Consider the following 23105-nt stretch of genomic DNA (forward strand, 5'->3'; position numbering starts at 1 on the left):
AACTAACTTCAGATCAGTTTGAGTGTCTGAGCCGAGTTTGGAGTATGTAGAGTTAAAGCTCTAGGACGAGTTTGAGTCAACAGTTTTTCACAGTACAATATCAGTAAGTTGGCTTTCTCAAGCCAACTTAATAATAATAAGTTTAAATAGGATTTCAATATGTTGGCTTTCTCAAGCCAACTTAATAAGTTTAAGTACAATATCAGTAAGTTGGCTCTCTCAAGCCAACTTAATAAAGCCTTTAGAGCAAGTGTATGTGAATACTCAAAAAGGAAATACCATGATGATGAAAACTTTCGCATGAGTAAAATACAAGAAAGATCTGAAATTTATGCAAAACAGAGGGAGAGACAGAAATACATTGATTTCACTATTAATCAGTTTCATCAAGAAGTCAGTACAGGTCCAGAATTTGTTTGCTGTGTTTGTCATCGTTTATGTTCAGAAAACAGGTTGTTGAATGTCGAAGAGATTGCTATAAAATCAAAGGTCAACAAATTAATGATTTGGCTGAAAGATGCATCACATTGAAGTATTTACATGAATGCAATACTGAATGTGACAATAGATGCCATTTATCAGGTAATCCGGCTTGTAAATTGTGGATTTGCTATACATGCCATCGTAAAATCCTTGGTGGGAAATTGCCTGAAGAGAGTGTTGCCAACAACATGCATTTGGTTGACGTTTCAAAATAACTAAAAGGTCTGAACTCGTTGGAAGAACATCTTATTGCACGCAATAATTCTTTTATGAAGTTGCTTTGTCTTCCCCGTGGAAAACAGAATGGCTGTCATGGACCTGTAGTGTGTGTTCCTGTTAATACCACAGATGTCTCAAATATTCTCCCACGTAATGAATGTGATGACCACATGACAAGAATAAAACTGAAATGGAAATTAACATATAAAGGTCATTATGAATATAAATATGTCAGCACTGATCATGTCAGACATGCACTGTCTTATTTGGTTAGACATAATAAGTGGTATAATGATGTGGAGTTTAATGAGCAGTGGGTAAACTCTTTGAATGCAACTGATGAATTAGACAAGGATGCTGATGATTTTGAAATGGAGGAACAAGATGTTACAGATAAAAATGAAAATGACAAAGGAGCTGGAGATGACCCAGAGGAAGATATAACATATATCATATGTCATTTATAACAGATATAACCTGTTAAACTGCAACCCCACTTTTGAAAAATCCCCAGGAATGGCATACCCAAACTGAAACAGATACAGTTCAAGAAACCTTTGTACTAAAAGCACAAGTATGATCTCATTTGAAAGCTGACAGCTGGCAGTTTATTGTAAATGTAGAATTAATTATTGTCATAATGAAAAAAAAATAGTTATAAATAGCTTCAAAGTTTTGTAAAGTTATTAGAAATGTATTTTTATGAAACATCTTTTTTATGAAACAAAGTTGGCACTGTAGCAATCTAGAAATGCACTACAGCTAAAGCCACGTGTCTGACCATGTTATGTTTAAAATCTGAAGATGATAAGTCCAAAACTCTGTATTTAGTTGAATGTTTTTCAAGATCATGTCATATGACTTTATTTTGATTAGACTCTAAAATGCAAACTGATGTTTATTGTCATCTTCTAAGTCATCTATTCAGTCTATTGTCTCTATTGTTTTGTGGTGCAAACGAGCCCCATTCAGTGTTAGTCTCTCCTGGACACATTCACTCCTCTCCAGCCTGGTTATGGCTCTAAATATGCATTTATTTTGTCTGCATTATAATTACTAACGACTGTCTATTCACAGGCTATTCATATAGTTTCAATCCCTAATTTATTTTATCAAAGTTCTCACTTCACATTTGAAACTGTATCAAATGCCCTTCTTGAATAAAGAAACATTTCAGTAATAATTCCTATTTAGAAAAAAAAAAAAATCATAAAAGAATAACTGATAGATGGCAGGTGCACCTAGAGCTAGCTAGCATGTTAGCTTAGCACACCATCAATACATGACAATATATGAGATTAAAACTATGTTTGTGCTCCAAACTTACTTTATAACGCAAGTCGAGTGTTTAAAATAATCTTCTGTGATCTAATTTGGCTTCAGATTAAAAAAATTGACAGAAAATATATTATTTTATAGTATTCTGCACGATGATAAAGTCTATATCGATTAGCATTACATTATAAATATAATCTATTATTTATAAGATGCTCCGAAGCTCAATGATCATGATGCAGACAACGATCCTGCGGTTGCTGAGTTCATTGACACTTACATCACATGTGAGACACCACCAGAAAATGATACTGTACTTTACGAAACAGTGAACAGTGTTCAGAAGCACAGTACAAGACATTCAAAAACATGTCCGGAGAAAAATACAGTTTGTAGATTTAATTTTCCACGACCACCATCCAGTCGTACGTTTATTACAAGACAAAGTCATGCAGATGAGTTGAAAGGAAAGATGAAGATGACACAGCAAGTGCAATTATAAAGAAAGTCAAAACTGCTTTAAATTCTGATGTCAATTTTGATTCGGTTGATGCCTTTTTTTCATCTATTGGGATTAATCAAACTATCTTTGAAAAAGCATACAACAGGTGTACCAAAAAGAAAAGTATTGTCTTGAAAAGAAGTCCAAAAGATGTTTGGGTAAACCAGTATAACAGAGATTTACTGCGTGCTTGGCAAGGGAATATGGATATTCAGTATGTCGCAGATGCTTTTTCTGTAGTGGTCTATATAATTAGTTACATCACAAAAGCAGAACAAGAAATGGGTCTGTTGCTTCAGCGTGCTCAAAGTGAAGCGATGAATGGAAATCTTGAAGCTAAAGCGTCATTAAAACAGTTGGGATGTGTCTATCTGCACAACAGAGAAATCTCAGCTCAAGAGGCAGTGTACATGCATGCATTTGAAGGAATGTTCTCGTAAAGTACAATTTATTCCGGTAGGACAAAATCATGTAAAGATGAGTTTGCCTTTGAATATGCTCCGAAATAAAGTGGAAAATGACCAGTCAGATGATGAAAGCAGTTTTTGGATGACAAGGCTCATTGACAGGTACAAAAACAGACCTGAGAAAGAATCACTATAAAATCTATGTCTTGCCAGTTTTTGTTCTGAGTTCAGAGTTCTGACAAAATCAGAGGTTTCCTCACATAACAAAACAGCTGGAAATGAAATAATTAAACTCAATAATAACAATGGCCATGTCAAACGAAGGACACGAACTGAACCTGCAGTAGTGAGGTATCCAAGGTTTTCACCCTCTAAAGATCCAGAAAAATATTATCATTCATTGCTGCAGCTTTTCTTACCATATTACGATGACTGTGATGTGAAGCCGAGCAACTATAACACATATGAGGAGTTCTACAACACTGGTGTTATAAAAAGTGTTTGTGAAGTGAAACAAGTGAAATCCATTGTTGATGGCAACAGAGAATTGTTTGAAAAGGAAAGTGACAAAATAGACCGAGCTAAACAGCTTTTAGAGCAAGATATGGATTTAGAAGATGCTTGGGCCCAGATATGTCCTGAAACTGAAAAACAGCGTGATGAATGCATAGAACTGATGAATGATAAACTATTGCCTGATGAAGATGACACTCAAGAACTTATTCCAGATCTTACAGGAAATCCTCAAAATGTGTGTACCATTGAAACAAACCACACTACAATGCCAAGAGATGATGCACTGCATTTACTGAGGTCACTAAATGATGAACAATCTGCTGTGTTCTATAAAGTGCGAAAGTGGTGTCTACAGAAAATACTTGGACAAAACCCTGAACCATTTCGTTTATTTCTTACTGGTGGAGCAGGCCCAGGAAAAAGTAATCTAATTAAGGAAATACAGTATGAATCTTCCAGACTGTTATCTCAGCTGTCTGAGAATCCTAATGATATTACTGTACTTTTGACTGCATCTACCGGAGTTGCGTCCTTCAATATTGGAGCTTCGACGATTCATAATACATTTTTAATTGGTGCAAACGTCAGACTCCCATATCAGCCTCTTAGTGATGACAAAATAAATTATTTACGGACAAAATTGGGTAATTTGCAAATTTTGATTATTGATGAAGTGTCTATGGTTGACCATCGTCTTTTGTCATATATTCACGGAAGGTTGCGACAAATAAAACAAACTGGTGACTACTCTCTCTTTGGAAAAGTCAACATTCTTGCAGTGGGAGATTATTTTCAGCTTCCGCCTGTTAAAGGAACTGCTCTCTATGCTGATACAAAAGGAGTAAATCTATGGGAGAATAACTTTGAACTTGCTGAATTAACTAAAGTTGTTCGACAACAAGATCCAAGTTTTGCTGAAATGTTAAATCGGCTCAGAGTACGTAAGGAAAACGAATGTCTTGCCACAGCTGATATTGCTATGTTGAAAAACTGTGAAACAGGGGAGAATTGTAATGATCTTCACATATTCGCTACAAATGGCGAAGTTGATAAATACAACATTGAAAGACTACATGAATGTTGCCCAGAGGCAATCAGTATACATGCTCAAGATTATGTGAAAAATTCAAAAACTGGACGAATGGAACGTAAAGTTGGATTTCATAGGAACATTTTCAACTCATGTCTGTCTGCATGCGTTTCCCTGGGTATTGGAGCAAGAGTTATGTAAAAAAAAAAAAAAAATGATGTTGCAGATGGTCTCGTCAATGGAGCTTTTGGTACAGTTGTCCACATAAGTGAAAGTCGAAACAATGATGATGATTTCCCATCAGCTATTCATGTGGAGTTTGATAATCCAAATGTCGGTAAAATTCAGAGATCTAAAACGCGCCAGAGATTTAAACAAAATTCAACAGTAATTGAAGTACAAGAAGACCAAGTCACAAATGATGGTGGTATAAGGCGTCAGTTTCCTCTCAGATTAGCATGGGCATGTACAGTTCACAAAGTGCAAGGACTCACAGTAGATAAAGCTGTTGTATCACTTAAGAAAATCTTTACAGCAGGGCAAGCTTATGTTGCATTGAGCCGTGTAAGATCTCTCAGTGGCTTAATAATTGAGGACTTTAAAGAGTCGGCTATATTTTGTAATGACAAAATTGAGTTGGCCTTGAAAGATATGCCAAAATTCCATTTGGAAGAGTACAGTTACACTAAATCACTTGGTACATTCAGAATAGCGCTGCTTAATGTACGAAGTCTGAAAGCTCACTTTCAGGATGTTCTTGCGCATAAAGCTCTAATGAATGCTGATTGTATTTGTTTGACAGAAACATGGCTAAATGCACAAGGACAAAGCACAAGAACAACAAATACCAGAATTTGTGTTCAAGCACAACCCAAGAGCTAAGTGTTATGACAACAGTAATGATGTTTTTACTGATCTAAAACATCAGAGAGGCGGTGGTGTTGGAATATATTGTTCTGACAAAATTGAGTGTAACATCTTTACTCCTGAGAACTGGAACTTAGAATTTTATACTTTACAGTTCCACATGTCAATTTGACTGCTGCGCTGTTGTTCAGGCCCAATTCATATAAAACTGACATGTTTCGACAACAGCTATTACAGGTTATTGAAGAGGTGGAAAAGCATCCAGGACAGAAAATAATCATGGGAGACTTTAATGAAGACATCTTTACTTCATCTACAGTTGTGAAATTAATGGAAACCCATGTAACAGTCAACATGTACAAAGTCCAACAATGGAAAAAGGTACATTAATAGATCACATTTATACTAAAGATATGGAAGGTTTAAGTGTTGACGTTGTGCAAACGTACTATAGTTTTCACCAGGAAAAAAAAAAAAAAAAAAAAGTATGATTAAACCAAACTTTCTTTTTTATATCACTTTAAAAAAGCTTCTGTGTTCCTTAGATATAAATTTCTCACTTATCAGGCTTCCTCTTCAATAAACCCTGATTCACTCTTACTATGGTCACCATGGTGTGTAAATTTACACTAAAGGTTTATAGGGCGGACATTTAAAAAAGCCATTGCCACTGTTGACAAGGTGATCGGCCCAAGGTTATCTAGATTCAACAACATTGGGGGCAAGGAGTCAAGCCACAAGGCCACTGCAAAACTTGTTTTATTTTTTTAGATATTTGTTTTATGGTTTAACCTGTTAAGCTTCACCAGTGCGTCGGCGCACTGAAGCGTTTTTTTTTTTTTTTTTTTTGTTCAAAGTTACTATCAGATTAAATGTTATACCTTGACAAACTATACATCATTAAACAGATATAAGACTCAAGTTTCAGTATTTGACCACTATTGTATTCTGAGAAACTTATAGTGACAGTCATGTCTTAATTTGTGTCAGGAGTTATGAAATGAAAAAATGTGTCGATACCTTAATATGAATTATGAGCGTCAGCTGGTCCATTCAGAAAAAAAAAAACTCCGTGCTGTCGTCATGACAGTGCTTCACAAAACAACGTCCCTCAGGGCTTTTAGCTCAAAAATGTGCAGACTTGGAGAAATATTGATATATTCTCATAGATTCACATCATATTTCTATAGACAGGAATAATATTTATTGAATTTATACCCAAATGCGTCGATGTAATCATTATGAGCGCTTCTTACTGAGATGTGCTGTGTTTTCAATTCATACCAATAGCCTGAGGGCGCTATATGCACAATAATAGTCCATATATGGAACATGAAGAAGAGCCATAATCATGTGACATTCCAGGACGTCACCGATACACCATGGGTGCTTCTCAATATCCCTCCTCGTCTCCTCTCTCCTCCGTCCTCCATCCTATGACCCGGAAACCGATCGAGCTCAGCCATCTTGAAGGACATCTCAATTCTCTAATTGCACCGCGAGGAGTCGAGGATCGAGGAGTTAGGAGGCTTCCTGAGGAGTCATGAGCGAGGATACACAGGTGTATCCTATGCGGAAGAGTTTTATCGACTTAAACGTGACGCACGTCTAAATTCTCCTCCCCCTTCACATCGGTCACAATCATTTTAATTTATACTTTACCTTTGCAGTTTATATAAACCACACATCTCACATATTTCAACAGGGTATCTTGCTTTATTATTATTTATTATGAATTTCTTAAATAAACAAACTTCAACAACATAAGGGCAGATCCTTTGAGCGCTGCTGATGACGCGATGAAGTGACGCTTGAGTGATCAAGTATTCCAATGTATACAAAAAAGTTACATTCGATTCCTCCGTCCTCACGTCTTTTCCTTGCAGCCTTCCCTCGCATCCTACAGGGGGCGGAGCTGAGACGCGAGGAAAGGAAGCGAGGAAAGGAAACGAGGATGCACAAATAAGAAATGAGAAGCACCCCATGTGATACACACAAAGCTAACAGATATCGCTGTAATATGCAGATACAGACGTTTTGAAGACAATAAACATGATTGCAATGATATTTCATCTGCCTGTGTTCTTCAAGCAATGCCAGGTATTTTTATAATAATAGATTATATTTATAATGTAATGCTAATCGATATAGACTTTATCATCGTGCATAATACTATAAATGATATATTTTCTGTCTGATTTTTTTTTTTTATCTGAAGCCAAATTAGATCACAGAAGATTATTTAAAACACTCGGAATCCTTATTGAAATGTTTTAGTGCATTTGATACAGTTTCAAATGTAAGTGAGAACTTTGATAAAATAAATTAGGGATTGAAACCCTATGAATAGCCTGTGAATAGCCAGTCGTTAGTAACTATAATGCAGACAAAAGATATGCATATTTAGAGCCATAACCAGGCTGGAGAGGTGTGAATGTGTGCATGGGACTGAGACTGAATGGGGCACGTTTGCACCACAAAACAATAGAGACAATAGACTGAATAGATGACTTAGATGATGACTAAACATCAGTAGCATTTTTAGAGTCTAATCAAAATAAATTAATTTGACATGATCTTGAAAAACATTTAACTAAATACAGAGTTTTAGACTTATCATTTTCAGATTTTAAATATAACATGGTCACACATGTGGCTTTAGCTGCAGTGCATTTCTAGATTGCTACAGTGCCAACTTCAATTTTATTTTCATGAAGATGTTTCATAAAAATAAATTTCTAATAACTTTACAAAACTTTGAAGCTATTTAAAAAAAAAAAAAAAAAAATCATTATGAAAATAATTAATTCTACATTTACAATAAACTACCAGGTGTCAGCTTTCAAATGAGATCATACTTGTGCTTTTAGTGCAAAGGGTTCATGAACTGTATCTGTTTCAGTTTGGGTAAGTCATTTCTGGGGATTTTTCAAAAGTGGGGTTGCAGCTTAACAGGTTAAAACTGTGCCAATCAACCCCATAATGCATAGCTAGTGGATTTTGAGTAGGGCATGTTGCAGGAATTGGGTGATAACATCATTGAAGTATCTGATTAAATAAATAATGTTTATTTATAGACATAGATATACTGTAGACTTTACATTTGCAAGACTGGACTTCTGAAGTGCACAGCAGCTGTCTTAAAATGCCAATGACTTAGTGTCCATGTAATAGTTTTTATTTTGTTATGATGTTTGTTGTGAAATCAGTACAATGGGTAATTTGTATATTTTATATATATATATATATATATATATATATATATATATATATATATATATATATATATATATATATTTTTTTTTTTTTTTTATTATTATTTTTTTTTATTGTGTCAGCCAACCCAGTTCTCCTCTCTCTCTCTTTTTTCTTTGTTATTGCTTTTTTTTTTTTTTTTTTACTAAATTTGTATTAAATTTATTAAGCTTGTATTAAGCTTGAATCAGCAAGTTTTGGGTATTATGCAAAACCACACCCATTAGTGTTATCACTTTATAGCATGGTTGTAGCTTGAGATTTTTACTATGGGGCCATACCATCATATTAGGTATTCAGGTTTCTAGGATTCAAATTACATACTTGAAAGTTTTAAATAACAGCCTTTTTTGCATCAGTTCTGAACAGAGATTCAGATAGCTTTCTCACAAGCTATGTCCATACTGTAAAGTTGCATTTGGTGATTTTTTGTCTTTCAGTTTGTAAGTAGAACCACCTCTTGCAGTAGTGTTTAAAAAAAAAAAAAAAAAAAAATATGTCAAATAAACGTGCATGTCAGATAAATTGACATCAAAATTCAATAATTTTCTTGAACTAGCTAAAGTGTTTTTCTTCAATATTGCCATTATACAGCAAATTTTATGCTGAGTACTTTGAAGCTGTGTAGTTCTACTTACAGTACTGTTTTCCTTCCCTATTATGTATTACCATTATACATTGTTCATTTAAAATATCTCTGATTATTTTCAATTCTACAAAACCATAATTTACTTAAATGAATGAATAAAATCAGCTGTACACAAAGATATTTGCTTGACTGTTTTTCTACCCCCTCTTTCTACCACAATGACCATTTGGAGTTCCTAAGGCACAGAGGGGCTGATAGTGATCTAGGCCTGCAGGCCAAATGTTTGGGGGTCGATGAATTGTCACACCTTTAGTACTGTGGTGGAAGTGTAATTATCTGATTGGTAAGTTTGAATGTATCACAGTTGGGTTTTGGTCACATGGTCAAGGAAAGGATAAAACAAGATTGAAACTGTTGCACTGTCTCTTTGATGCTCTGGCTCTCTTCTTCTCCGGTCCCTTCTTCTCTGGGTCCCCTCTCTTCTTATTCTTGGGGTTCTCTCCTTTTGCCTCCTCTCTTCTTTCTCTCTCTCTCTCTCTCTCTCTCTCTCTCTCTCTCTGGTAATATTTTATATGCTGGGTACAATTAATGGTATAAGTTATCATCATCTCATACATCTATTTTGTAACTATTTTAAGTGTAACCATAACCATATTTTGTCATTAAACCTTTTCAATTACAACTAATGTGCTAAATAGTTTTGATTTGGTATTGACTTTGAAATGCTACATATTGCAATACAATATCGTCACTCTCTATAGCAACGCTCTCCCACAAATATTAAGCTATTGTAACTGCGCTTATTTCCGTCGTTGGTATAAGTGGCAGTGGGTGGTATAGACAAGAAATGTGCAGTTTTCTACCATCTTGCTAATAACGTTTCTTTAGTCATTAGGCAGTTCTTGCAGCTTGAACCACTGAAGGAATTCCACCCTTACAGTTTAACCCTCTGAGGTCGAGAAACGCGCCGACGCGTTTTGCTGGATTTTTTTCACATAGCAGCAACATAAACTTAAAAAAATCCATCATTTATGGTCATATAAATAAAATAAATACATGATTATAAACTATAGAGGGTCTTCTTTTTTTTGTGTACACTCACATTAACATCAAAACCTTGTTTTTATTTTTAAATAAATAAAATAAACAGGGTGCGCTTTCAGCTCACTCTGTCTCCGCAAAAATCTTTCTGAAACAAGTCTGGAAAATTAACTGCAACTCAGCGAATACTTATCACACAACCATGAAACATGCGTCTAAAGAAAGCTTTAAATTTCTACTTTTAAATAAAACAGTTCACATTCAAAACAAATATTCTCCTGCAATGTAATCTGTATGAAACTAAAGAGAAGTACAGTTCCCTTTCGTGGTCACTCCGAGTTACGTCGGATGACGACGATTGGGGTTTCGCTTAGAAGCCTATCACCTTCGAGTATATAAAACGAGCCAATGGCAATGAAATGCCATGGGTCTGCGGAATTTGCATAGCGTAACTCCGCCCGCCGCAGGGGGTATATAAGGAAGTACGCTGGCACAATTCAGATATGTTTTCGCTTCGGAGCCGAGAACTTCTCCACTCCTGCAAGCCAAATATTCTGAGTTAGTCTTCTCTTACCTTCGAGACGAGCGAACTCTCCGGTGTTGGTGTGACGGCGATTTCAGCGAGTGCTCACTACCCTGCTGATCTTGTCAGTGATCTGACAGATAGTGTGTTTCTCCCTGTTCGCTTCAGCATCCGCGGAGTTTTTCCTCTCACAAAAAGAGCATTGCACGTGGCACGTCTTTTTAAAGATGCCTCGCCCGTGCACTTCTGGTTGCGGTGGTGAGATATTTTTCTCTGATGGGCACGATCGCTGCTTAACGTGTTTGGGCGTTGATCACGCTAAAGCAGCGTTCGTGGATGACTCATGTTCCCACTGCGGGAACATGACCATCTCTATGCTGCGGTCGAGACTCAATGAGCTCACTAGAGCGAGAGTCCCCCTACCCACACCCCGATCTACTGGTCCCGAGAGGGCTAGTACTTCGGCTGGTGGCCGGGGTGACCTGAGGGTGACTGTGTGGGACATACCGCCGACACGTCCACGGTCCACACACCCCTCTCCAGCATCAGCACCCGCGAGTGTTCAAACTGAGACCGCTGGTCCCTCTTCGGAGCCCCAGCGCGTCTCGTTTGGAGCTCCAGAGGAAGATACTATGTCCATCGCTGCATCACAAGGTGGGCGCGAGTCCTCGGGAAGTGAGGATTCGGCTGTGTTGCCGCCCTCGGGCGTGCCAGCATTGCCCGAGTCTGATCCCGAGCTGACCGCCATGCTTTCCCGGGCAGCCGCGGCCATTGGTATTGAGTGGTCCCCGCCACCTGATCCAGTGCGCTCGCGGCTGGATGATTGGTTTTTGGGAGCGGCCGCTGACACCCGTCGCCGCCCAACCCCAATACCATTCTTCCCGGAAGTGCATGAGGAAGTCACGCGGTCCTGGAAGGCTCCCATGTCTTCCCGTGATCGTTCGTCGGCTTTCTCCGCCTTTCCTCCCCTCGATAGAGCTGATGCTTGTGGGTACACTGGGATTCCCACGGTTGAACGTTCTGTCGCGATGCAGCTGTGTCCGACAAGCGCTTCATCACGTGGTGATCCTAAGCACCCGTCCAAAGCCTGTAGATTCTCGTCTACCATGGTGGCGAAATCTTACAGAGCGGCGGGACAGGCAGCTGCCTCTTTGCATGCCATGGCCATCTTACAGGTCTACCAGGCCAAGATGCTTCGTGACATGCACGAGGGTAGGACAGACCCAGGGCTCTTCGATGAGCTGCGCGCCGCCACCGACCTCGCTCTCCGGGCGACGAAGGTGACCGCGCGCTCCCTGGGTTTGGTGATGTCCACAGCTGTGGTCCAGGAGAGACATCTCTGGCTGAACCTGGCTGATATGCGTGAGCCCGAGTGGACTCGTCTGCTTGACGCTCCCATATCCCAGGCCGGCCTTTTCGGCGGTGCAGTCGAGGTCTTTGCCCAACAGTTCTCGACTGCTCAGAAGCAGACTGAGGCGATTAAGCACATTCTGCCCCGACGCTCTGCTGCTCAGCCGTCGGTGCAGAATCCTCAGCCTGCTCGCCGCCGAGGGCGCCCTCCCGCGGCTCCCGCCCCTCCCGCACGGCCCCAGCAGCAGCCTTCATCTGGGCCGCGTCGTGGAGGAAGCCGTAGGAAGGCGCCACAGCCCTCTCCAGCCCCGCAGCCCGCTAAACGCCAGGCTAAGCGGCGCTCCTGAGACGGGCAGCTCAGGATTGGCTTTCTTTTCTCTACAGGAGGTGGTAGCAGGGCCACTCCTTCCCCCGGTGGAGGGCCGGGGGAGAATCTTTTGTTCTCCACTCCCCGCTGCTCGTCCCACGACGGGCAGCACCCTAATGTGGTTAAAGAAAGAATCGAAATCCCCAATCCTGAGCCTACAGAGCCAGAGGGCCGCAGTGCGCGCCACCCTCGGGTCCCGCCACTGCCGCCCTCCTCTGTCCCAGAGGTCTGGGATGACAGCACGCGCCGCCCACGGGCCACGCTCCTCTCATCCCCCTCTGTCGCCAGACCCCTGCCAGAGCACGCCCCCGTGGGACGCGCGCCCTCCCCTGGCCTCCTCTGGCAGGACGCGGTTAATGACCGTGCCCCCGCACAGGGCCGCGATGCCACCCTCGCCGGGGCCGGTCATTCCGCCTCGCTGCCCCACCGACGGTACGTCTGTGGTTCGTATGACCCCGCTGGTGCACTTTCTGGAGGCCTGGCTAGAGCTTCCCAGACTGTCCCGCTGGGTCGCGAGAACCATCAGGCTCGGCTACGCGATTCAGTTCGCGCGATCTCCTCCCCGCTTTAGCGGAGTCCGCTTCACTATGGTCGGTGGCAATGCCCCTGTCATGAGAGCGGAGGTCGTCACCCTGCTGGCGAAGGGTGCGATCGAGATTGTCCCTCCAGCCGAAATGAAGTCCGGCTTCTACAGCCCTTACTTCATTGTACCCAAGAAGTCCGGTGGGTTACGGCCAATCCTCGACCTGCGCGTCTTGAACCGCTCCCTTCACAGGCTGCCGTTCAAGATGCTAACGGCCAAACACATCCTCCAGTGTGTGCGGCCGCAGGATTGGTTTGCAGCGATCGACCTGAAGGACGCCTACTTCCATGTCTCCATTTTACCTCGACACAGACCGTTTCTACGGTTTGCTTTCGAGGGGCAGGCATACCAGTACGCGGTTCTCCCTTTCGGGCTAGCCCTGTCTCCTCGCGTCTTTACGAAGGTCGTCGAGGCAGCCCTTGTTCCCCTTCAGGAACACGGGGTTCGCATCCTGAACTATCTCGACGACTGGCTTATCCTAGCTCACTCTCGAGACCAGGTTTGCGAACACAGGGACCTAGTGCTCCGGCACCTAGTCCGTCTGGGCCTTCGGGTCAACTGGGAGAAGAGCAAACTCTGCCCCGTGCAGAGGATCTCTTTTCTCGGTATGGAGATCGACTCGGTCGCCATGTGCGCGCAGCTTACGAGCGAGCGCGCGCAGTCACTGCTGACTTGTCTTCGTCAGTTCGAGGACAAGAGTGCGGTTCCACTGAAACTTTTTCAGAGGCTCCTGGGGCATATGGCATCCGCAGCCGCAGTAACGCCGCTGGGATTGCTTCATATGAGACCGCTTCAGCTTTGGCTTCGCGATCGAGTCCCGAGGTGGGCATGGCAACACGGCACGCTCCGAGTCCCAGTGACTCCAGCCTGCCGTCAGACCTTCACCCCGTGGGCGAACCTCAATTTTCTACGGGCCGGAGTGCCCTTAGAACGAGTTTCCCGGCATGTTGTTGTGTCAACAGATGCCTCCAACACGGGCTGGGGCGCCATGTGCAATGGTCATGCTGCCGCGGGCTCCTGGACAGGACCCCAGCGCCTTTGGCATGTCAATTGCCTCGAGTTGCTGGCTGTACGTCTCGCCCTGCACCGCTTCCATGCGCTGCTCAGGGGCCAGCACGTACTAGTCCGATCAGACAATACCGCAACAGTAGCGTACATCAACCACCAGGGTGGTCTACGCTCCCGCCGTATGTCGCAACTCGCTCGCCACCTCCTCATATGGAGTCAGAAGCATCTGAGGTCGCTTCGAGCCATTTATATCCCGGGACACCTGAACCAGGCGGCCGACGAGCTGTCTCGAGTTCGGCCTCTCGCTGGAGAATGGCGACTCCATCCCCAGACGGCCCAGCTGATTTGGGATCAGTTCGGCGACGCACAGGTAGACCTGTTTGCCTCCCACGACTCGTCCCATTGCGACCTGTTTTACTCCCTGACCGAGGGCACGCTCGGCACGGATGCACTGGCGCACAGCTGGCCGCGGGGCCTACGCAAGTATGCGTTTCCCCCAGTGAGCCTTCTTGCGCAGACCTTGCGCAAGATCAGGGAGGACGAGGAGCAGGTCATTTTGGTTGCCCCGTATTGGCCCAACCGGACCTGGTTCTCCGAACTAGTACTCCTCGCGACAGCACCTCCCTGGCCAATTCCTCTGAGGAAGGACCTCCTTTCTCAGGGACGGGGCACCTTATGGCACCCTCGTCCCGATCTTTGGAACCTCCATGTGTGGCTCCTGGACGGGACGAGGCAGGTTTGAGTACCCTACCACCTGCGGTGGTGGCTACCATCACTTCCGCTAGAGCATCGTCCACGAGACACGCCTATGCGTTGAAGTGGAACCTCTTCGTCAACTGGTGTTCTTCTAAACATCAAGAACCCACGAAATGCCCGATCAGTGTCGTGCTTTCCTTCCTGCAAGAAGGGTTGGAGCGAAGGCTGTCTCCCTCCACCCTGAAAGTGTATGTTGCCGCCATTGCCGCACATCACGAAGCAGTTGATGGTAAGTCTCTGAGAAGGCACGACCTGATCGTCAGGTTCCTGAGGGGAGCGAGGAGACTAAATCCTCCTCGTCCTCCCTTCGTACCCTCTTGGGACCTCTCAGTGGTTCTAACTGCCCTGCAGAGTGCTCCATTTGAGCCTTTACAGTCAGTGGAGCTTAAGTTCCTGTCAATGAAGACAGCGCTCCTGGTTGCATTGGCCTCCATCAAGAGGGTAGGGGACCTGCAGGCATTTTCGGTTGACGAAGCGTGCCTGGAATTCGGGCCGGCTAACTCTCACGTGATCCTGAGACCCCGGCTTGGATACGTGCCCAAGGTTCCTACCACACCCTTTCGAGACCAGGTAGTGAACCTGCAAGCGCTGCCCTTGGAGGAGGCAGACCCAGCCTTGGCACTGCTCTGTCCAGTACGCGCCCTCCGTGCTTACGTAGACAGAACGCGGTGTTTCAGGACCTCAGACCAGCTCTTTGTCTGTCATGGTGGGAAGCTGAAGGGAAAGGCTCTCTCAAAGCAAAGGTTATCCCACTGGATAGTGGATACCATTGCTTTGGCATACCAGCAGCAAGGTCGTCCGTGCCCCCTTGGTGTGAAAGCCCACTCCACACGTAGTGTGGCTTCCTCTTGGGCTCTAGCGCATGGCGCCTCGCTAACAGACATTTGTAGAGCTGCAGGCTGGGCGACACCCAACACATTCGCGAGATTCTATAATCTCCGAGTAGAGCCAGTTTCTTCTCATGTACTCGCTTCAACCAGCCGGTGCTAGATTCTGCTCAGGTGTCTTCGCTTGCTCGCCATTCCTCTCCACGGACGGGATACGTGCGATATTTCTCTCAGGTGAGTCTGAGTTTCCTCCAGCACTGGTTACGTCAACGCCTGAGTTATGCCAATCTGCCATAACGCAGCTTTTGCGCTTGACTAGGTGCCTCCATGTGCATGGTTCCCCTCTGGGCGACCCCCACATGTGTATTCCACTGTAAGTCTCCTTGTGAGCGTGTGTCTTTCCCTTGGCAAGCCACCTTGCCACCCCTGGGGTTTAAAATTCCACCTGCGGCTGGACACCCCAGTGATTTTCCATATGCAGCCCTCTGGGTCATATGTGTATTCTAAGTCCCCCCCATCAATGGCTGGGCATAATTGCATATTTCTCTCTGGAGATATGCTTCCCAGTGTACCTTGGTATCCCTGTGTTAAGTAGGACTCCTTCGTTCGTGCTAGTCTCACAACAGGGAGCTCAGACTTACGCAGGGCACTGGAAGACAGCCGAGGTGGCGTGATTAGACTGGAACCCCAATCGTCGTCATCCGACGTAACTCGGAGTGACCACGAAAGGGAACGTCTCGGTTACGGATGTAACCCTCGTTCCCTGAGTGGGAACGGAGACGTTACGTCTTCCTGCCACTTCCGCTGTACCGCTGAAAAACGCCTGGGGCTAGTCTCGGCTCCTCAGCGAAGACATATCTGCATTGTGCCAGCGTACTTCCTTATATACCCCCTGCGGCGGGCGGAGTTACGCTATGCAAATTCCGCAGACCCATGGCATTTGGCCATTGGCTCGTTTTATATACTCGAAGGTGATAGGCTTCTAAGCGAAACCCCAATCGTCGTCATCCGACGTAACGTCTCCGTTCCCACTCAGGGAACGAGGGTTACATCCGTAACCGAGACGTTTCTCCCGTCTCATCTAATTAGCTGTAATTAGTTCACGCCCACTCGCAGAGCACGCTATTCATAAGATAATGTGCTGAGGTGATCTATGCAAAATAAGGTAAACGCCCCCTGAAATGAGTTCACACCCACTCGCAGAGCGCGCTATTCATAAGATAATGTGCTGAGGTGATCTATGCAAAATAAGGTAAAAAGCCCCCTGAAATGCTTTAAAACCAGCAAGTTTCATTCATTCACTTTCCTGCGCCGTTGGAAGATGACACACAGCCCTTCAGCTAGTCCTGGATAGCGATGAAGAGTTCACTTTTTCCTCAGAAGAAGAACAGGACTCTGACAACGAACGTTTGTATTTTTGAAGAGCGACTTGATCCAGGCGTGGATAATATTTCGGATGAGTAAGTCTTTTTAAATTTACTTGCATTAGTTGACAAGCTATTTTGTATAAACGTAGGCTACATATTTTACTGGTTGGACCATTTCCATACTTGTCATTCAGAGTAATTATATTTAAATGGTCTAGGCTATGCTTTATAAAGTAGGAGAGAGGCTTCATGCAGTCTGTTTTCTTTCGTTTTTAATAGTTTTGTTTAAAATAACACATTTCGAGCTTTCTATATATTTCTCTGGTATTTTAGGCAAAGCTTATGAGTTTGGGTTCATTTATGAGGCCTCCAGTTCCTGCTATTTTTAATTCTTATGTATTAAAATACAGGCAATTGGTTGATGAAACAACTATTAAAATTAAGATACAATTAATACAAAACGAAATTCACTTTAAAGAAAGGCTTTATACAAAAAATAAACTTAATGAAATGGTCAAAATCTTGTCTGCCCACTCCATTTGTCTCGCGATTGCGCATGATCTTACTCATGCTTTTCACTTTTCATATAATCAACATAAATAAAAAAATAGATTTTATTTAAACCTAAATATGAACTAAATTGTTTTATTTAATGACTAGGCTACAACACGTAGGCCAATTAGCCTACAGTACAGAGAAATTAGTTGACAAGCTATTTTAAATAAACGTAGGCTACAGATTTTACTGGTTGGACCATTTCCATACTTTCCATTCAGAGTAATGTATATTTAAATGGTCTAGGCTATGCTGTATAAAGTAGGAGAGAGGCTTCATGCATAAATAAACTTATTTGCACAAACGCGTTTCGGCGCGTGCCTTCAGAAGACTTTATACAGCATAGCCTAGACATGCTGTATATATGTACAACGTTTAGATTATAGGCCTGTATGAAAGTTGGAATTTTGAAATTAATTTAGAAAATATTATGTATGTTTAGATTATATTTTGACTAGTGTTTATGCTGCCTCATTATCATCAACGAAGAGTGCTTGCAAATATCTATTGCAAATGTGTGTATGTGCTGAAATGTGTAAATATGCCCAGCTGATGAATTGCAAATGTGTTAATGTTTGCGTTGTGCTATCTCCGGTAATGGCCCATTACACGCAATATATGCCTACAGCACGAGTCTACAATTATTTGCATCAGTTATTCATATAGACTAATGATAGGCTACTATACTTTGAAATATTTATGTTATAATAGTTTTCAACTTTTTTTAAAACAGGAATGTAGCTGCATCTCCTTCATCTGCAACTCGGAGGGCGCAGCAACACAGTTGAACGTCAGAAAGAGTAAGTACATATTTACCCATGTTTGTTCAATTTTGTTTATATACTTATTACAATATGAGCCTGTATGAGTTTATTTATTTTTGGAGGTTGGTTGATAATGTTACATATTTTTTTCTTTGTGCTATCTTATCAGCATGCTAATGCCCATCAGTTGTGCATGTGCTGGAATAGTACTCTATATGATAATAATAGTTTTCAACTTTTTTTGAAAGGAATGATGTAGGTTGCTCACTCTCACCTCTCACTGCAACTCGGACTAAGAGGGCACGCAGCAACACAGACAGAAATCAGAAGGAGTAAGTACATATTTACCCACTATTTTACAGATGTTAGACCAATTTTGTTTATATACTTAGTGATGCTACAAATGTACATGTGCCTGTGTGGATTGCCAGACACAATTGCAAAACACAATTACCAGACACAATTGCAAAAATTGTGGTGTTATGTATGCACAATATTACAATTAGTGATTGGTAATGTTAGTATAAAAGAGCTTATTTTTGTTGTTTTACCAAAATGCTGACTGTCCATCAGTTATGCATGTGCTGGCATAGTACTTTGTTCAACCTTTGTTAATATTAATATGATTATTTTTATAGGAATGTGGTAGCATCACTCTCAACCTCACCTGCAACTCGCACTGGGAGGGCACGCGACAGGTGTCGGTCAGTTTTGAGAACAACTGAAAAGTAAGTACACTTATTCCCTTTCTTTCAGATATTAGTATAATTCTGTTTACATATTCTGGTTTTACATAGTCCATACAAACATTATGTGTCTGTATGGCTTTGCATCTGGCCAATGTTACTTATAATGATTGAAATGCAGTTGTTATATTTTGTGTAATAAACATGCTCACAGTTGTTTGTTTGTTTTACAGCTATAAAGGTGATGGTGATCATCAGACACCTGTTGCAAAGAAGGCCAAGACAAACATTCAGACAAGCAACAAGCAGTCTACTCTGTCATGGAAAACAGAGACTGACATTGATATGGTTCCACAGACTCTGAGATTCCTGCCTGCACGGGAACCTGGACCACAGCTGAGTTTAAAACATTGCAAATTTAAAACATTTAGTTCCTCCTCATAGAGGAATTACAATAAAACAGTGAAAAACAAAACCTTTGAATCTCCTCTACTTTGTTCAGGCTGCCTCTCTTGATGGCCCATTAGTCATTGGGGGAGTGTCTATGTCACACCCCTGGTCTGAATCTCATTAATATTGATGAGCGATTACCCCTCCCACGCATAAACCTCTTCTGACAAAAAAAACTGTTTTACAATGTTTAAATCAATGTATTGTTTTAAGAGAACGATCAGGCAGGATGAATTTCACATCATTTTGAAGCCAGAACTAGAAACGACAACATACATTAGTCAAGAGTCTTGTGGGCACATATTTAGAATGTGTTTTGTGTTCTTATTTCAGCAACTTTCTTTTTTTTTTTTTTTTAAATAACCACGCATAAACATTATTCTCTTAAAAATACAAAGATTTACAAGCATGTTGATCAGATATTATGCTAGCCCTGTTTGTGTTATATAGAGTGAATTTACACTTTTGCCATTAACATGTTTATAAATAACTGAAAAAACAAACAAATGTCAGAGCATGTCAGAACACCTCCAGGGCCCAGAAAACCGCTCAGACCCCAGAGGGTTAAATAACAAAAAACAAATGTAAGATGCCAAAAACTGTAGTATTACTTTCACATTTCGTAGCAGAAACTTTCTCAAGCTACAATCTGGAGCTTATGGACTACTGAATTACCTATGGACTACTGAACTACTGAGCAGTTTTCTCAATTTCCATTCAAGAATGTTAACATCTCATCCTTCATCTGAATTAAACAAGTGACCTACTCCTGTTAAAAAAAAAGAACATTTCATCTCCTACCATCTAGTAATCAACAAAAAAAAAAGAAAAAAAAAGAAAAAGATAAGCAGGCTTTCTTGTTGAACAAAGAATCATCTTCACAGAGACCTGATGTGAGTATATTTATTATTTATACTGTTTTGAATGTGCTTTTCATAACCATATTATTCATTAATTTTCTTAATATTGCATAGAACTACATCAAACAACACAATTTTGTTTTATTGTTTTGTAGGACTATGAGGACACTACAAGTCATCCATCATCTTCTGGTTTAAAGGGAATACACTTTCATCACAATATTTCTAAACACACTGTAGGGAAAAGTTTCTTATTTGAATTTTGAAAGATATTATGAACCTACAAAATACACTTCCAGATACATACACACGCACACACTTACACAAAGGCCCGAAGCGCGGAGGACGAAAAGGCCGGAAGAACCATATATGGCAACAGATGTCAACACATGAAGCTTCCTTGACTGAGGCAATGCAAGGAAGAGATTGTCACCTGATTTAGTTCCTGTGGAAAAATCCATGAAATTGCATAGGAACAATGTAAACCAGTTCCGTGTAAATATCACTGCTTTTTGACTGCTTGGTGTGTGCAATTTGATTTTGTTGTGGTGTACATCCCTAGTGAGAGACTAGATCTCTAGAGTTACGAAGTCAGTTTTATCAACTGAACTTCTTTTTTGCTTTTTTATCTTAACTTGAATAGCTTGAACGAGGACAAGTTGTTTTTTACATCTATTGTTTGAACTACTTACAAGGTAAATAGCCTATGCAATTTTCCACTCATACAGGACCCTGTTGAGATTGGATAAGCTGAAGCATTATAACCTGTAACCTTTTGAAATTTTGCTACAAATATTAATCTTTAATTAAACCGACTTTTAAAATAATTTTAAACTAACTAAATGACTTAAAGTTAAATTTGCTGAATGCTGATCCAACATTGTAACAGTCGAAGACATTTATATACATTTAAGGCGAGACACTACAGGTGAATAGGGTAAAAATTTTAACTAGGAGATATCACCATTTCTTTCCAACTTTCCCAGTTGATTACCTACATTAAGATGAGAAAAAAATGTATTACAAGTTTTCTGTAATTTAATGTTTAAATATGCAAATTAGGCAATATCTAATTAAATATGCGCTAATTTGTATATATTTAAAAAGACGAAATCTGAGTATTGGATAAAGCCAGGTTAAAAATTATTTTTTCATTGTGTTCACATATTAGATGGGAAAAAAATGACAGAGGGATTTATGGATATCTACTTTTGTTATCCTGTAAATCAGAATATACTGTCAATAGCCTTAAAAAAATTATTTCCGCCATGTTTTTTGGAATAAAATGTTATATAAATCAGGCTAGGAATAATATATTTACAAATCCCTCTGTAAATGTCTTCATAATATAACTAGGTACAAGACTGGAAAGTTTGGTGTATATAGGTGCTACTGAAGTGGAGATTTCGAACTTGGAGTATGAGAGAAAGGTCATTTTGAGAAAACGGGCTTTAAAGATTTATCATCAGCCAATGAGATTGCGCATTCAGCTCTTTTACTTTCACGATTGGTTGCTGATAAAAAGGAAATGACCATATTTGGATCCGACAGCATTGTACAGGAGAGAGAGAGCTTTCTAGCGGTGCCTGAGAGCAGACAGAGATCGTGGATCGGCGGGATGATTTACAACGACAACTTTTGTTGAATTTATGCGAAATCTACTGACGCAAACAGACAAAGTGTAGTAAAATAAAGTGTAGTAAAATAAAGACCTAAATATGTATTTCTGACTTTTTTTCACGACAGTCTGAAAGAAGACATGTTATTGAAGACAAATATCCAAAAATATCCAAATTGACCAGTAAAAAAAAAAGATTTTTTTTTTTCACAGGTCAATTTTGAGATTTTGGGTTATTTGTCTTCAATAACATGTATTCTTTCAGACTTGTGCTGAAAAAAAAGTCCAAAATACACATTTAGGTCTTTATTTTACTACACTTTGTCTGTTTGAGTGTGCAGATTTCGCCTAAATTCATCAAAAGTTGGCGTTCTAAATCATCCCGCTGCTCCGCGATCGCTGTGTCTGGTGCACCGTCATCACACACCGTTAGAAAGCTCTCTCTCTTCTTTTCAATGCTGTCGGATCCAAATATGGTAATTTCCTGTCTATCAGCAACAAATCATGAAAGTAAAACAGGTGTTTTACCTGTCGACCAAGTGTTTACATGTTCTCTCGATAAACCACCTCTTTCAATCCGATCGAAATTATTTGTAATAGAGCTGACACTTTGAGTTTGTAATGGGTTATGTTATGAAATATCTGTAGTGACTGGCTGCATGATATCGCCGTATTTTTACAGCCATGCGAGGCACAAATTAAAGCTTGGCGGGCCGCATAAGGCTCGCGAGCCGCGCAATGAGTAACCCCGAGTCATAGTGTGTCGATGCGTTACGAACAAGCTGTAACATTTTGAACACATCTAAATGTAAGTCAAAAAGACACATCACATTTCAAAGCACTTAAAACCCACGAGCCAAATCCTGAAAACTGTCCCCTCAGTCAGCTGATGGTGAAGCTAACCAACCAGGCTTGAACATTGGAGAAAGCAAACAAAGTAGACTAAATTGTTATTTGACAGAATATCTGCACACTGTCAGAGAAGAAGAGACGGATCCTGACTAAATATAAAGGCTCAGTGACCACCAACTGGGTCAGACAGAGATGCACTTCCTCCTCCACTGGGAAAAAATATCTTCACTAAGTGATTTACACCTTGAACAAATAGCCAAAAGACTAAAACTTCCCAAAGTTGAATCTGCCTGAGGGACTGTGATATACCGGTATTTAGTTTTTCCATTCCACCTGTGTGATGGACTGTTGATGT

The 23105-nt window shown here is 41.3% G+C and overlaps 1 protein-coding gene across 1 annotated transcript in view; it reads left to right on the forward strand.

The window, feature by feature from the left end:
- The first annotated feature begins 16736 nt into the window (after positions 1 to 16736).
- Positions 16737 to 23105, forward strand: part of LOC309495821 (uncharacterized protein) — a 43978-nt gene continuing 37609 nt past the window's right edge. Inside the window, exon 1 of the mRNA XM_082165696.1 lies at positions 16737 to 17058. Within this exon, the coding sequence (XP_082021822.1) occupies positions 16955 to 17058 (104 nt within the window). The 5' untranslated portion in view covers positions 16737 to 16954. The remainder of the gene's footprint in view (positions 17059 to 23105) is intronic.

This window comes from Leuciscus leuciscus, assembly GCF_965113295.1.
Source record: "Leuciscus leuciscus genome assembly, chromosome: 3".
Taxonomy (NCBI): Eukaryota; Metazoa; Chordata; class Actinopteri; order Cypriniformes; family Leuciscidae; genus Leuciscus; species Leuciscus leuciscus.